General features: G+C 38.3%; 1 protein-coding gene across 3 annotated transcripts in view; it reads right to left on the reverse strand.

Annotated features, from left to right (window-relative positions):
• Positions 1-15654, reverse strand: part of SLC7A11 (solute carrier family 7 (anionic amino acid transporter light chain, xc- system), member 11) — a 125024-nt gene that overhangs the window by 36198 nt on the left and 73172 nt on the right. The window contains exon 12 of one of the 3 annotated variants that reach the window (XM_006766049.2): positions 10644-11386. The exons of 1 other annotated variant lie outside the window; for it this stretch is intronic. In XM_006766049.2, coding sequence (XP_006766112.1) covers positions 11319-11386 — 68 coding nt within the window. In that variant the 3' untranslated portion in view covers positions 10644-11318. Of the gene's footprint in view, positions 1-10643; positions 11387-11421; positions 12286-15654 lie in introns of those variants that run through there. One more of the 3 variants, XM_015565501.1, reaches the window with a different exon arrangement.

A 15654-nucleotide genomic window follows, 5' to 3' on the forward strand; every position in this document is an offset into this window, starting at 1 on the left:
ATGATGAACAACAAACATGCATCTATAAACAAGTGAATCTAAGAATCAAGTGAATAAATAATCTGGTGATCATAATAGAATCAGGGACATAGAAAGGGAATGGACTGACTATTCTTGGGTGGGGAAAGGGGGGTGGGAGATGCGGGAAGAGACTGGACAAAAACCGTGCACCTATGGATGAGGACAGTGGGTGGGGTGTGAAGGAGGAGGGTGGGGTGGGAACTAGGTGGAGGGGAGTTATGGGGGGTAAAAAGAGGAACAAATGTAATAATCTGATCAATAAAGATTTAATTAATCAAAAAAAAAGGAGAGCCAGACGTGGACACCCAGCTTCCCCACGTTCCAGGAAGCTTCCTAGGAAGCACACTTAGGTGTTGCCTGACAAGGCTCCCTGGGGGGTTAGTTAGAGAAGGAGAAGTGGAACAGGGTTCACAGTAACCAGTGTGTAGATCTTGGCAGACAGTGTTCCTGCTGGCAGTGGTGCCTCCCCTTAGATCCCAGACAATAGCTCTGCCTATTCGTAGACCCAAGCCAGTGGCCCTTTCTGACCAGGGAGCTTGGTCGGCAGTTCTGCCCAGTTTAGGTGCACAGCCAGCAGGGTATACCAGTGGCAGAGCCCATACTACGGCTCCACCCAGATAGTAAAGCAAGTGGGCAGCTCCACACAACTGCTGGGCATTGGCCTCCAGCCCTGTCTGACCAGCAAGCCTGGCCAGAGAGCCTGGGCAGGTGAGGAGTCCATGCTATAGTCCTGCTCAGGCAGAGAGCCAAGCCAGAATCCCTGTCCAACTGCAGAGCATAACCTCCACCCCATCTCTAAGGGAGCCCACACAGTGACCCCAGGCAGCCTTGGCATCTGAGCCTACAGTACTTCCCAACTGCTGAGCATAGCAAGTGGCCTCTTCCAGGCAGAGAGCCCATCTAGCCACCTTGTGCAATCATGGAGCATAGGATAGCAACCCTGACTGATCCTGGAGCACAGCCTCCAGCCACACCTAAATGCAAAGTACAACTTGCAGCCCAACTTCACCAGGGATTCCAGCCAAAGACCTCGCCCAAGAGTGGAGCACAGCCAGGTGACTGTCCAATCATGGAACTGAGCCTGCGGCCCAGACTGAACAGAGTCCAGCCAGTGACACCAGCTGGCTGGGGAGCTCAGCCTAATGAATATAACAAACCAAATTCAACAGCATATTAAAAGGGTCAGACACAATGATCAAATGGGATTTATTCCTGGGATGCAAAGACAGGACAATAAACACAAATCAATGAATATGATAGAGCGCATTAACCAATTAAAAGACAAAAATCATATGACATTCTCAATAGATGCAGAAAATGCATTTGACAAACTAGAACATCCTTTTATAATATACTAGAGGCCTGGTGCATGAAATTCATGCACGGGGGAGGGGGGTCTTTCAGCCTAGCCTGCACCCTCTCTAATTGGAGACCCCTCAGGATGGGGCCTAAACCAGCAATAGGACATCCCTCTCACAATCCAGGACCTCTGGCTTCTAACCACTCACCTGCCTGCTTACCTGATCACCCCAAACTGCCTCTGCTTGCTGGCCTGGTCGCCCCCTAACTGCCCCCCTGCCAGCCTGATTGCTCCTAACCACCTCTGCCTCGGCCCCTGCCACCATGGCTTTGTCTGGAAGGAAGTCAGACATCCTGAATATGTCTAGTTGACCTGGTCTAATTAGCATATTACCTTTTTATTAGTATAGATTTAACACTCGCAACAAATTGGGTATTGAAGGAACATACCTTCACATAATAAAGGTGATACATGACAAACCCAGAATACTCAATCATAAAAGGGTGAAGCTTTTCCTCTAAGAGTGCCCACTCTCACCACTCCTATTCAGCATAGTACTGGAAATCCTAGCTGGAGAAAATAGGCAAGTAACAAAAATAAAAGGAATCCAAGTCAGAAAAGAAGTAAAATTGTCTTCGCAGATGACATGATCATACATTTAGAAAACTTTACCAAAAAACTTTTAGATCCAATAAATGAATCCAGTAAAATTGCAGAATATAAAATCAAGATATAAAAATATTCTGTTTCTGTTTACTAACAACAAACTACCTAAAAAATAATAAAGAACACAATCCTATTCACAATAGCATCAAAACAATGAAATACTTAGGAATAAATTTAACCAAGGAGATAAAAGACCTTTATACGGCAAACTATAAGACAACGATAAAAGAAACTGGAGAAGACACAAATAAGTACAAAGATATCCCATGTCACAGATCAAAAGAATTGACATTGTTAAAATGCACATACAACCCCAAGTGACCTATAGATTCAATGCAATCCATATTAAAATTTCAATGAGATTTTTCACAGAGAAAGAAGAGAAAAACAATCTTAACGTTTATGGAACCACAAAAGACCCCAAATAGCCAAAGCAATCTTGAGAAAGAAAAACAGAGCTGGAGGCTTCACACTTCCCGATTTCACACTATATTACAAAGTTCTAGTAATCAAACAGAATGATACTGGCAAAATAAATAAATAAATAACACCAAAAAACAGACATACAGACAAATGGAATAGAGTCAAGTGCCCAGAAATAAATGCATACATAAACAGTCAACTAGTACTTGACAAGGGCATCCAGAATATTTACTGGAGAAAATAATAGTCTTCAGTAAATGGTGATGGGAAAACTCATTATCCGTATATAAAGAATGAAAACTTACACCCATCTAACACAACTCACCAAAATTAATCTAATATAGGTGAAATACTAAAATGTAAAAACCCGATACCATAACACTAGTAGAAGAAAACAGAGAAAAAGCTCTTGGCATTGGTCATGGCAGTGATTTTTTTTGTAAATGACACTAAACACATGGAACAAAAGAAAAAAATAATTGGGACTACATTAAACTGAAAAGCTTCTGCACAGTGAAAGAAACAATCAACAAGATGAAAAGGCAACCTGTGGAATAGAAAATATTTGATAAAGGGTTAATATTTAAAACATAAATAACTCATATAACTCAACAGAATAAAAAATAAATTTAAATATTTATTTTAACAATGGGCAGAGGACCTGAATAGACATTTTTCAAAAAGACATACCAATGGCCAACTGGTATATAAACAAAGGTGCTCAGGGGTCAGGTCTGAACCAGCTTGGGGAACGTTTCTGGAAGAGATGACTTTTGGGTAGAAGTCTGCTGGGTGGGGAGTAGGATATAAGAATGGGGGAGGAAAATATAATTCCTGTAAATCTGCAGTGTGTCAAATGAAATAAGGGCATCTTTTCTTTGTTAAACTACTAAAAAAATGCATCTAATATGGCTTCAGGGAATACAGAAGTGGTCATTTGTAGCTGGAGAAAGGTGGCAGATAATGGAAAGTCCTGTATATTACACGGAGGAGTTTGGATTTTATCTATCCGGTGTGGGGGGGTGGGGGATGGGGGGGAAATGAAACTATTAATGATTTTTATAGTATTTCTGTTTCAGAAAGAACATTCTGGGGAAACATATGAAGGCTGAATGAAAGAGAGACAAGAGATGAGACTTTTGTTAAGAGGTAAGAAATAGCAAGACTGAACTGGGGCAAGTGAAAACAAAAGAAGTTGCTGGCTATTTCAGACCAGAGGACAGAAGGATGCAGATCATTAGGGAGGAGAGCGTCTATGGTGTTTGCTGAAACTGTCACCTCTTTCAATTTTTAGTACAGAAAATTGATGATAAGTGGGAGCCACCAACAAATTCACAGAATCAGTGACAGATAAATCTAATCATTAAAACCCAAATTTTCAATTGAATGAAATGTACAGTGCTTAAAAACAAATGCCAAAACATGACCTTTATTATGTAAACTATCAAATGTTTATTTACTTTCCATTTCAAATATTTTCAAGTAAAAAATATGTACCAAAATATATATACAAAAGTTTAATGAGCTGGAAGCATTTCAAGCATACTTATACATAAACACAATTGAAATTAAATTCAATGCAAAATTGAGTGACATCATATTGCACCAGAATTTCTTCCATACAAAACATATGCGTCAAGAGTTTCCACCAGATGAAATCACACTTATTTCATAGTATCGTACCACTTACACAAATAGCCCATAAACACCATCTGGCAGTGTGATTTCTGCACCAGAACTCTCCCCAGAAGGAAATCATTAAGCTGTAAAAAAAATCCATTTTATTTCACATATCACACGCTGGTATAGGCATCTGTGCCAGAGAACCCTAGAAACGCAACATAATCTACGAATGAAATTCTCTGTGCACCATTTATATTTTTATAGTTAAATACCTTAGTACTCCAAATATGATTGGAATGTAGGTGCAGAAAAGGAGTTTTGCTCCTTAAGAATGTATCAATACAAGACATTGCGTAAAAGTATAAAATACACACAATCCGCTTTACCAAGTTTCATTATCACAATGTCAAAGCGAAGGACCACAGATGAGGAAACTGAGGCTCACTCCTCCACGGCTGCATTTCTCTGATCCTGTATGTTAGATCACCAGGACAAATCCACCACTCCCCTGGCCCCTGCCAATTAGGGGAATGGTACAAGGTCATGACAAATACATTCCAGACCCCAGCTAAGGGGTATAGCTGGTCTATAAATTACAGTTTAAGAACACATCAAAGAGTTGGCTGCCAGCACAACCCGCCAGAGTAACCCAACTACTATTTCCCCACTGGGCTCAATTGATTCCATTGGTGCAAATTACTGACACTTGACATAGGATATAAAAGGCATTTAAATACATTCATATATGTTACTTAATGATATGTTAATATGAACACACCGAATTTTCTACTCCTTGAGAACTGAAAAAGAAGTTACTATTACTAAGTCAAATTTTAACACAAAACTCACTGAGCCCATTTTTATAAAGTAAATACAGATAAAGTTATAATAAAAAGATATTAATGATTCATCATGAGATGAATTCTGAGTCAGTAACTAAAAACCATCTCTACCAGTGCATCACTACCATCTAATCCACTCTATGGTAAGCAAAAACCAAGCTCTACAAAATCTTGAGTAAAATCTTAGTCAGAAAAGTAGGACGAATTAAGTTCCCCAAGTATTCAGTCCAGGCAGACACGTGGCTTGCCTTTCTCTGACTTGTGCTTATTAGACATTCACAGGTTGCCAGCGTGTGATCACTAAAGCACAACTAGATGTTTGTTCGCCCATGGCACAGAGAGGAGACACCCTGTCTCATGGTACGAAGCAATGCACTCTTAGCACATCTGATGCTTACGTTTGCAAATTCTCAAAAGAGTTGGCAGGTACCATTGGCTATTTTGAACACGGGCATTGGCCCTAAATAGCCTAAAAGAGTTAAGGGATATGCCATTCTCCGAACATGGATAATGTAAAAAGATCCCAGTTTTCAAGATGTAAGCATTAATAGTTTAGTTCCAGATTTATACCAGTAGAAATAACATTCACCAGGGAAAACTATTAGGTAAAAAATTTTTCCAAGGAAAGAATCAAAATAATCCCAGATTACTTAAAATTTTTGGAGGATCCTTGTTGTTTGTGTGATAACCGCAGCTACATATATATTGTTCTTTATTCCCAGAGCAGTTAAAAAGTGCTATGTGGTAGTGTCTAAAATTATGAGTATACACAGTAGTTTAATGTAGGTCACTTCTATTCTGGTATAAGCACACATTCATTTGAAACAATCTTTTATTTCTCCAAACTACTTTTCTACTTAGATATAATAGGTTTATATTACACTAGAGGCCCAATGCACAAATGTGAACACTGGTGGGGTCCCTTGGCCTGGCTTGTGGGGATCAATGGACCTCCATGCCACCGGAGCCCGGCCTTACCCACCAGCTCCTCAGGCTCCAGCCTGCTGTCTGCTTAGATCCCGCACAGCATGAAGTAGTGTGGGAAGCGGCTGGTGGCCGGGGAGGAGCCCGAGCCCAGGTGGGCACTGCGCTGCTCCTGCTCATCTGGCCCCACTGCGCCTGCCGCCCCTTCTCGGGCACGCAGGGGAGTGTCCACGGAAGAGGCTTTGTGCTGCTGCAGCTGCACTCACCAGCCCGTGAGCCAGGCACCTGGTGCCTATTTGTCAGCTGAGCAGTGCTCCCACTGTGGGAGCGCACTGACCACCAGGGGGCAGCTCCTGGGTTGGCCATTTGTCCCCTGGTGGTCAGTGCGCATCATAACTACCAGCCGGTTACCCGGTTGTCTGGTTGCTTAGGCTTTTATATATAGAGAGAGATTATTCAATAAAAGGAAATTTGAAACAAAAGAGAAATGCTAGGGACAAAAGAACTCAGAAATACTTTTATATCAGACAGTCTGAACCTAGAACCACACTGCCTTGCTTCCCAGTGTGAGATGAATGTGCTTCTGAGCATGCATGGAAGCATTAGCAGGAATAATTGAGGTCTAACAGCACAATCCTCCTTTAAGTCAGAGCACTCACAAACCAACCATTACAGCTGTAATATCCAAAGACCTGATGTTTTCCCACAAGATGCAGTGCAAAATACCCTATCACACAAGGTGCTCAAATTACAGTCACTGCTCCAAAAGAGATAACTGTGCATTCATCTTTATTTTTCCTCTAGCTTTCAGCCTGGCCTTTAGAGACTTCAGCAAGAGGTAATATGGATTCAACAAGCAAATCCTCTAACCAATAAATTAATTCACTTGAAAGTCAATCTTTAAAAAATACCAGTAGTGTATATGTTGAGGGGGGAAAGGATGTTCACTTTCAAACCAGTGCACCCATTTGGTATGGCATTCAGATAGATGCCTAATGCTCCAGTTTCTTGAGTGGATTGTTATCTATAAAAATATTAAGGTGAATATTGATATTATAAATGCACCCTCCATCTATAGCTTAAATACACATGTAACAGATAACTATTTGCAGACTGTAACCATCCACCAGTGATGTTTTCAAGTCAATGGAAGACAGAAGAGGGGGGAGGGGACTCCCAAGGAAGTAACCCTAAGTGGTTGTGAGTAAATCTAAGAATATCAGTCATTGTATGGATTCAAATACGACTCACTCCTATCTTGAGGATATCATGCCAAAAACGATACAAAGTGAGTCATTGATTCATTCCAAGAACACAGAAATAGTTCAAAGAGATCAAGCTAATACCCCTGGAGGTTATAAACAATCTCTCACAACATGGAAAACTGGTGAAGTTCCTGTGAGACCATGACTTAGGCCTTTGTGAATTTATGTCAAATCTAAAACTAGACTGAGCATTTATTTTTTATACCAACTAATTTGAAAAATGCAATAGAAAGAAGAAAGGATTATTTCTTAAATATAACTGTTAAAATATCTTTTTAAGTGCCTACCTAGAGGTTACACTTCTAGGTATGATATATGATGGAAAAGATTAAAAATGCTGTTTATAAGAAAATTATCCTAAAAACATTATAGGTAATAATCCTATTATCTATATATAAATAATGTAAACAGAAGCTGTCAAAATAACTCATTATCTACTCTAATTTATATCCACCATGAGCTTGTTGCCAGTTACACAATGTGCTTAATTCCTGACTTTGGTTAGGAAAGCCAAATATAACCCTGTAGGCATTATCAGCACCGACATAGAGCCCATCATATAGGGTAAAATGAAGCAAAATTATATTTAAGTGACATTAAATTTGACTCATCTGCATTCAAATTCCAAATCTCTCTATATTTTCAGTCAACCTAAAAAAAAGAGCTACAATTAAAATCCTATTTTTGTTTTTCTATCATTTATATCAAATATGTGAAAGGTGAAATTCTCTCCTTATATATCATATAATGCATATTATGAGAAAGCCATTTATATACACTAGTAGATACTTTAACTAATTCACAACCTTATTTAAAAGTATATCTTACAAATACCCCATGTTATTTCTAACAGGAAAAGCAGTGGAGGTTTTTTACCTTAATCAAGGGGGTATTTGATTTTGTAGGGCCAGAAGTATATACAATTTTGCTGATTTTCTTTAAGAAAATTAATACATAATTCCTAATGCAAAATTAGGTACATGCAAAATTGGAAGGGGCATGTGTAAGTGAGCGGCACTGAAGCTTAAGTTTCATTAGCTTCTCAGGATGTCCACCTATGTGTAGCAGGCACTGAATTTTTAATATTTCTCTCACTACACTGCATAATAAATTACACCAAAATATTGTTACCTCCAATCATTTACTACTTTCATTTCCTGCCACTCTGAACTTCAGTTTTCAATCTTTTCATAACATATACCTCACTAAGAAATCAACTATAGGTCAAAGATGCTCCCTTTCTTAGTTATCATTACATTTGTCTGCTAAAAGAGATAAAATATTGATTTTTCTGAAGACTGATTACAGTGCATGGAGAATTCCATTGAGTGATACAATGGAATGCTAACCATCTGTTGATATTTTAAACTAGAGGCCTCGTGCATGAATTCGTTTACCAGTGGGGTCCCTCGGCCTGGCCTGCAGGATTGGGCTGAAACTGGCTGTCTGACATCTACTGAGGGGTCCCAGATTGCAAGAGGGTACAGGCCGAGGGATCCCACCAGTTGGACTGGGAGGGACACGGGAGGTTGGCCAGCAAGGAGGGACTGGAGGAGGGCTCCAGGGCATGTCTGGCCAGTTCAGTTCCAATCCGCCGGACCCCAGCAGCAAGCTAACCTACTGGTTCGAGTGCCTGTCCACTGGTGATCAGTGCACATCATAGCGAGCAATTGAGTGGCCTTAGCATATCATTAGCATATTACGCTTTGATTGGTTGAATGGACAACCGGATGACCAGATACTTAGCATATTAGGCTTTTATTATAAAGGATGGCAATTAGGAAATAATTTTGCCAGATACATAAGACAATCTGGAAATTTTTTTCAATGTAGTTTTAGTGTTAGATAAACTGTCATGCATTTCTATCATATCCTAATAATTGTCCTAGTTTTGTGCCAGTGGGGCTGGGGGGAGATACTGGACAAGCACATAGCACGTGTGCGTGCACACACCTAACATTTATGTGTGGTCTGGAGTCAGCCACCTTTCCTAGGATATGATACAATTATGAATAACAATTATGAATAATGACTCCCCAACCACAGAAAACATGTTTTGTCATGATTAGCCTAAAAATAAGTTAAAGTTTAATAATCTCCATTATTTTCTTTAAAAATTACTGACTGTCTTTCTGTCTGGTTAAAATGGTATTACAATGGTATTAGAAATTTAGTAAGGAAAACTCATTTTGATGATGAAAGAATAATGAATATGTATTCTATTTAGCCAGTTCAATGGTATATTTAAAGAGAAATTAGAGCCCAAAATAAACAAATAAATAAAATGCGGAGACCTATCTGTTGCTATAAGAACATTAACCTCAGGAATAATCAAGAACCACACAAACCTCTCTCCATGAAACTCTACCTTTTTTCTCATTACATAAAAATCCAAGAAGAGTTTTCTGGTTTAGATTATATGGGCCTACATTGCAATACCGCCAGCAACAATATAGTGGGAAGAGATATGGCTAAATGGATATAGGAAGTAGAGACTACACATCAACTTTGAAAACTTTATGAATTCACTTATAGACCCAAACAGTAGGTTTGTATAAGAAATGTCCATCTTGAATATATTTTAAATGTTATCAAAAGAAAAAATTGAAATTTGTGAATGGAATTGTCTCAAATTATGAAATATCATTACTACTTTGTCAATTGTCTGTGGACTCCACATCTTCTCTGAATGATTTTAACCAGTGTAATTCTTTCAAAAATTCTTATTTTCAAATGGACAAAAAATTAAAGGAAGAAACATAACTCTGGCTATGATGAACTACTTAACCTTAGATGTGTGTAAATAACAGTTAACAAATGTCATCATGATATTACTATCATTAGAAAATTGCACAATAGCTTCTGAACCTAGCATAATAACACCTGTCTGGATATACACATGCATGCACAATTTCTATTTCTTTTAGTGAGTCAGTTACCAGTTATCTCTTTTGCAGATTAAATGATAATTAAGGTGAACAAATTATTGACAAAACCTAGATATAGAAGTGGAAAATTTTTAGAAACATCAGTTGTTAATCTTATTTAGCAGTGGCATTTCTTCCTCAATTTTTATGTAAATATATGTCATTTCCTAATTGATCTGCACAGTTTTATCTGAAGAGATATTTTAACAATATAAAATACAATTAGGAAATGTACAACCTGTCAAAATTCATCACCACGTAAAAATAACTATAAACTAAAAATATTGTCTAGAATTGCTATCATTGCACATAGATATGATTATAGGGTTAGGTATAATATTTTGGGCATTTTCTTTCTTGGTGATTTCTGTTTTAACATTGATATTTTAATTTGAAGTTTTGAAAATGCACATATTTAGATATATTTATCAAGGGTAAATTATTTGTGAAACAGGTAATGGTGCTTAAAAGGATTTAATGCCAAATTGACTATTGCTTTGCTGTAAGAAGGATGTTACTTATATCCTTTCCTGATCAAATGGGCTGCCATGAAAACAAAATGTCAGACAACCACAAAGCTTCTTGATGAGGAGTGAAAAAAATATATCCCAACATAGTAAGTTCTCAATGATTTTTACACAAACATAACTCCTGAATTTGTAAACAATAGCTCCTAGAAGCTCTTCTTTAATGTATTTATTAAAGTTAAGCATACCCCCTCTGTCCTTTGTTCACAATGCTGTTAGTATTAACCCTTAAAAGATGAGTGACATCTAAGTTGGCACCAAAGGGGAAGCAATGCAATGCCCATGTAACATAAATTTCTTTCTTTTCTGTCCATAGTGTTGATGTACGCTTTTTTTGTTCTTTCTCTAGAAGAATAGAAAACACTTTTCACAGTATGACCTTCTATAGTAGGTAAAAAATGTTTTTACAAAACCTATATATACAGAAAACACCGCAGTCTTCAATTTGAAGTTTCTTAGCCATGATATGTTACAGAGAAAGACCACTGAGGTAATTGTCCATCCCGTAGTCTTTTCCCCTCACCTCAACAGGTAGGTATCAGGGACACAAGAATCACGTGAACTCATGGTAGAGCTGCATATCAGCTTTCTACAATTACATGGAGTTATAACTAAATTTCTTAGTAACCTGTTTGAATACATTAAAAGATCTGAATAAAAATGACTGACTCCTTTATTCCATCACCAAAGCCGCAGTCCTCTGGATTTTCATAAAATGAAGTGAATGTCCATACTTTGTTTCAGCCTTTTGGGCAGAAACAAAGCCAAGGATAGATTGCCAAGATTTCAAATGCATTAATTTATAATTTATGACAATCTTCTTCTGGTACAACTTCCAGTATTATTTGTAATGTTCTGGTTATTCTGCCTACAAAGAAATAATGAAGAAAAATTAAAAATGTACAGAAATCAGAAATACATAAAAAAAAAACAGCAAAATGTGAATTATTTGGGGTTGAATACTGAAAACACACAACTATTTCATAGAGCATTACAAGAATTATTTACTTCATTAGAATCCTATCATGCTCAATTAACGTATGTCACTTCTATAACTTCCCATGATGACATTTCAGAAGAATATGTTAATACTTTCTATTAAAATAAGGACTTTTATTTATGAATCGGGAGGCTGAAAATATTCTGAGACAATAGGATCAAGATGTAAATAACTGTTCAAAAGCACATTTCTTATTCAGTTTTAAATTGCTTTGTTTTTGTACCTATGAGATTACAATCAATTCCTCAGCAAAATCAAGAGAAGAATCAGAATAAAATTTCCAGTCTCAAACTTATAGTGTATTACTGAGCAAAACATTTCATCTCCCAGGACCTTATTTGCCTCATCTATAGGAATGAGGGACTTGGGAGTGACATCAGCAAACTAAAAGGCTAGGAGGTCCCAATGCTCACCATCGCCTTAAGAAAACAAGGACAATAAATAGCTACAAATGGAAGAAAATAGCTCAGGAAAAGCTCTAGAGTCTAGACAACAACAAAAATGCAGCAAAAACCTGGCAGAGCTCAGAAATCAAGGATGGCCACATAGTTAAGTGAGAAAAGTGTTTTGCCTACATCACTGCATCCCGCAGCCAGAGATCTAAGAAAGTTCCCCAAGAAAGAGAGCCAGAGAACCCCAGCAAACCTCACCAGTGTGGACATTTGCAACTTTTGCTAGAGAGGTCTCTAGCAAACATGCTGATCCCCTGATGGAGCAGCCTGGAGCGCCCCCACCTCTGTATCTATTCTCAGATGCTGGAGCTGTTGCTGAAGTGAGATGGCCTCAGGTCCCCTGGTTGCTGTGCCCCATCCTCAGGGACTGGGTGCCACAGCATCTTACCATACACAGGACCTGAGCTGCCACTTCTCTTTGCCCAACTGGGCCCAGGTCAGGCATTTTCCCAGCATTACTGAGGCAGCTTCCCCTGCTGAGTCCAGCCCCCAGGGTCCCGAGTAACACTTTGCCTGCCATTATTTAGGGCTGTGTTGGTGCTGCCTCACCCTCCTCTCCCTCCATCTTGGTCAAGACTCTGAACTGTCATTGTTGAAATAGCTCTTGCTTCCCCAAGCCCTGCCCCCTGGGTCCCAGGTACTGGCTCCGACCCATTATTCCTAGGGGCACTGTCACTACCCTGGCCCCACTCCCTAGGCAGTTCAAGGCTCAAACCCATCAATTTTTCCCAATACAGAAAATCTCAGGAACAGATGGTTTCACTGGTGAATCCTACCAAACATGAAGAATGAACACCAATACTTTTTTGATTAATATGGCTGAAAACATTATCAGCGAAATATTAGAAAACCAGATTCAACAACATGTTAAAGGCTCATTCACCATGATCAAGTGGGATTTATCGCAGAAATGTAAGGATGGCTCACCATAGTACTGGTATCCTAGCCAGAGCAATTAGCAATTAAGTAGAAAAAGAAGTATAAGATATCCATATCAGAGAGGAAGATGTAAAATTATCTCTGTTCACAGATGACATCTTATATATAGAAAATCCTAAAGAAGCCACTAAAAATTGTCAGAAGTAATGAATGAATTCTGTAAAATTGCAGGGTATAAATCAACATACAGGAATCAGTAGCATGTCTGACCACTAACAACAAATTGTCTAAAAGAGAAATTAAGAAAGTGATCCTATTTACAATAGCATTGAAAACAATAAAATACTTGGAAGAAACTTCATCAAGGAGATGAAAATTATAAGACACTGATAAAAGAGATAAAAGAAGACACAAAGAAATAGAAAAATATTTTGTGTTCCAGGATTGAAAGAATTAATATTGAGAAAATGTCCATTAGACCCAACATGATTTGTAGATTCAGTGCAATCCTGATCAAAATTCCAATGGCATTTCTAATATAAGTAGAAAAATTGTCATAAAATTTGTTTGAAACCACAAAAGACCCCAAATAACTAAAGCTATACTGAGAAAGAACAAACCTGGAGGCATCAAGATACCTAATTTCAAGCTATAATGCAAAGCTATAGTAATCAAAATAGTATGGTCCTGGCATAAAAATAGACACATAACTTAGTAGAACAAAATAGAGAACGGATACACAAACCTCCCTATATAATTAACTTATTTTTGAGAAGGGTACCAAGAACACACAATAGGGAAAGGACATAAAACTGGATATCCACATGCAAGAAAAAAATGAAACAATCCTTGCCTTATATCACTCAAAAATTAACTTGAAATGAACCAAAAATTTTAATGTAAGACTTGAAGCCACAAAACTTCTAGAAGAAAACACAGTGGGAAAGGTCTTTGACATTGATCTAGGCCAGTAGTCGGCAAACTGCGGCTCGCGAGCCACATGCGGCTCTTTGGCCCCATGGCATGGGCCACGAAGTTTCAATCGCACTGTAGTGTGCGCCCGCACGTGGTATTTTGTGGAAGAGCCACACTCAAGGGGCCAGTTGGCTGATCACTGATCTAGGCAATGATTTCTTGGTTAAGTCACCAAAGCACAGGCAACAAAAAGTAAAACAATTATGACTACATTAAACTAAAAGCCTCTGCCGAGCAAAGGAAACAGTAAGTTGAAGAGACAAGTTACAGAATGGAAGAAAATATTAGCAAAGCATACTTCCAAAATATATGGTGAACTCAGATAAATCAATAGCAGAAAAAGAAATAATCCAATTTAAAAAGTGGTCAAAAGTCCTGAATAGACCTTTTTCCAAAGAAGATATATAAATGGCCAACAGACATACACAAAGTTGTTTAACATCACTAATCGTCAAAAAAAAAAAAAATGCAAAACAAAACCACAATGAGATGTTACCTTACATATGTTAGGATGTTATGACTCAATTCATAGTACTGTTAACCAAGCAGTTCATGAGCTATACTTGTTTTCAGTCCATACTTTAACTGGCACTGCCCCAGGGGATGAAGAGACCAGGGTTCCTGATGGTTAAATGGAGCACAGAGGCCCGCTGGCCTAGAACATTCAAACCAAACCCTTACATAAGAGAGACAATAAAAAAAAATTCATATTCTTCCAAAAAGTATTTTAAAAAGGCCAAGAGATATCAAATGTTGGCAAGGATAAGAAGAAAAGGGAACCCTTATACATTGTTGGTGAGAATGTAAATTGGAACAGCCATATGGAAAACAGTATGGGTGTTCCTCAAAAAATTAAAAATAGTACTTCCATATGACCCAGCAATCCTATTCCTGTGTATGTATCCAAAGGAACTAAAATCAGTATCTCGGAGGACTATCTGCCCACTCGTGTTCATTGAAGCATTATTCACAATATGTAATATTTGGAAACAGCACAAGTGTCCATCAACAAATGAGTGAAGATGTGACACACATACAAACAGTGAAATATTATTTAACCATGAGAGAGAAGGAAATCCTGCCGTTTGCAAAAACGTTGAGTGGACATTAAAGACATCATGCTGCCCTAGCCAGCTTGGCTCAGTGGATAGAGCGTTGGCCTGAGGACTGAAGGGTCATGGGTTCAATGCCGGTCAAGGGCATATGCCTGGGTTGCAGGCTCGGTTCCCAGTTGGGGGGTGTGCAGGAGGCAGCCAATCAATGATTCTCTCTCATCATTGATGTTTCTATCTCTCTCCTCCCTTCCTCTCTGAAATCAATAAAAATATATATTTTTTTAAAAAATAAAGATATCATGATAAATGAGATACATCAGACAAAGACAAATACTGTATTAAATAACTTGTGTGTGGAATCTAAACTAACTGAACATGTAAAGACAGAGTAGAATGTTGACAATCAGGGCATAGGGAGCGGGGGAATTGGGGAGATGTTAAGGATGCAGACTTAAAACTAGTAAATAAATAAGTTCTATGTAATGCACGCCATAGTGATTATTGTCAGTGTACCATATTATAAAAGTTGCTCAGACACTAAATCTTAACTATTCTCAACACACAAAAAAAGAAATGATAAATACATGACATAATAAAGCTATTGTTAGCTAACGCTATTATAGTAATCATATCGCAGTATATAAATTATCAAACCAACATATTTTACACTTTTAACATACACATTTGTCACATGCCAATAATAAAAGAGTAATAGGCAAATTGTCCCCTTGACCGGGAGTTCGAACGGAGTTCGAGGGGGGGGGGGGGGGGGGGG

This window comes from Myotis davidii, unplaced genomic scaffold (assembly GCF_000327345.1).
Source record: "Myotis davidii unplaced genomic scaffold, ASM32734v1 scaffold436, whole genome shotgun sequence".
Taxonomy (NCBI): Eukaryota; Metazoa; Chordata; class Mammalia; order Chiroptera; family Vespertilionidae; genus Myotis; species Myotis davidii.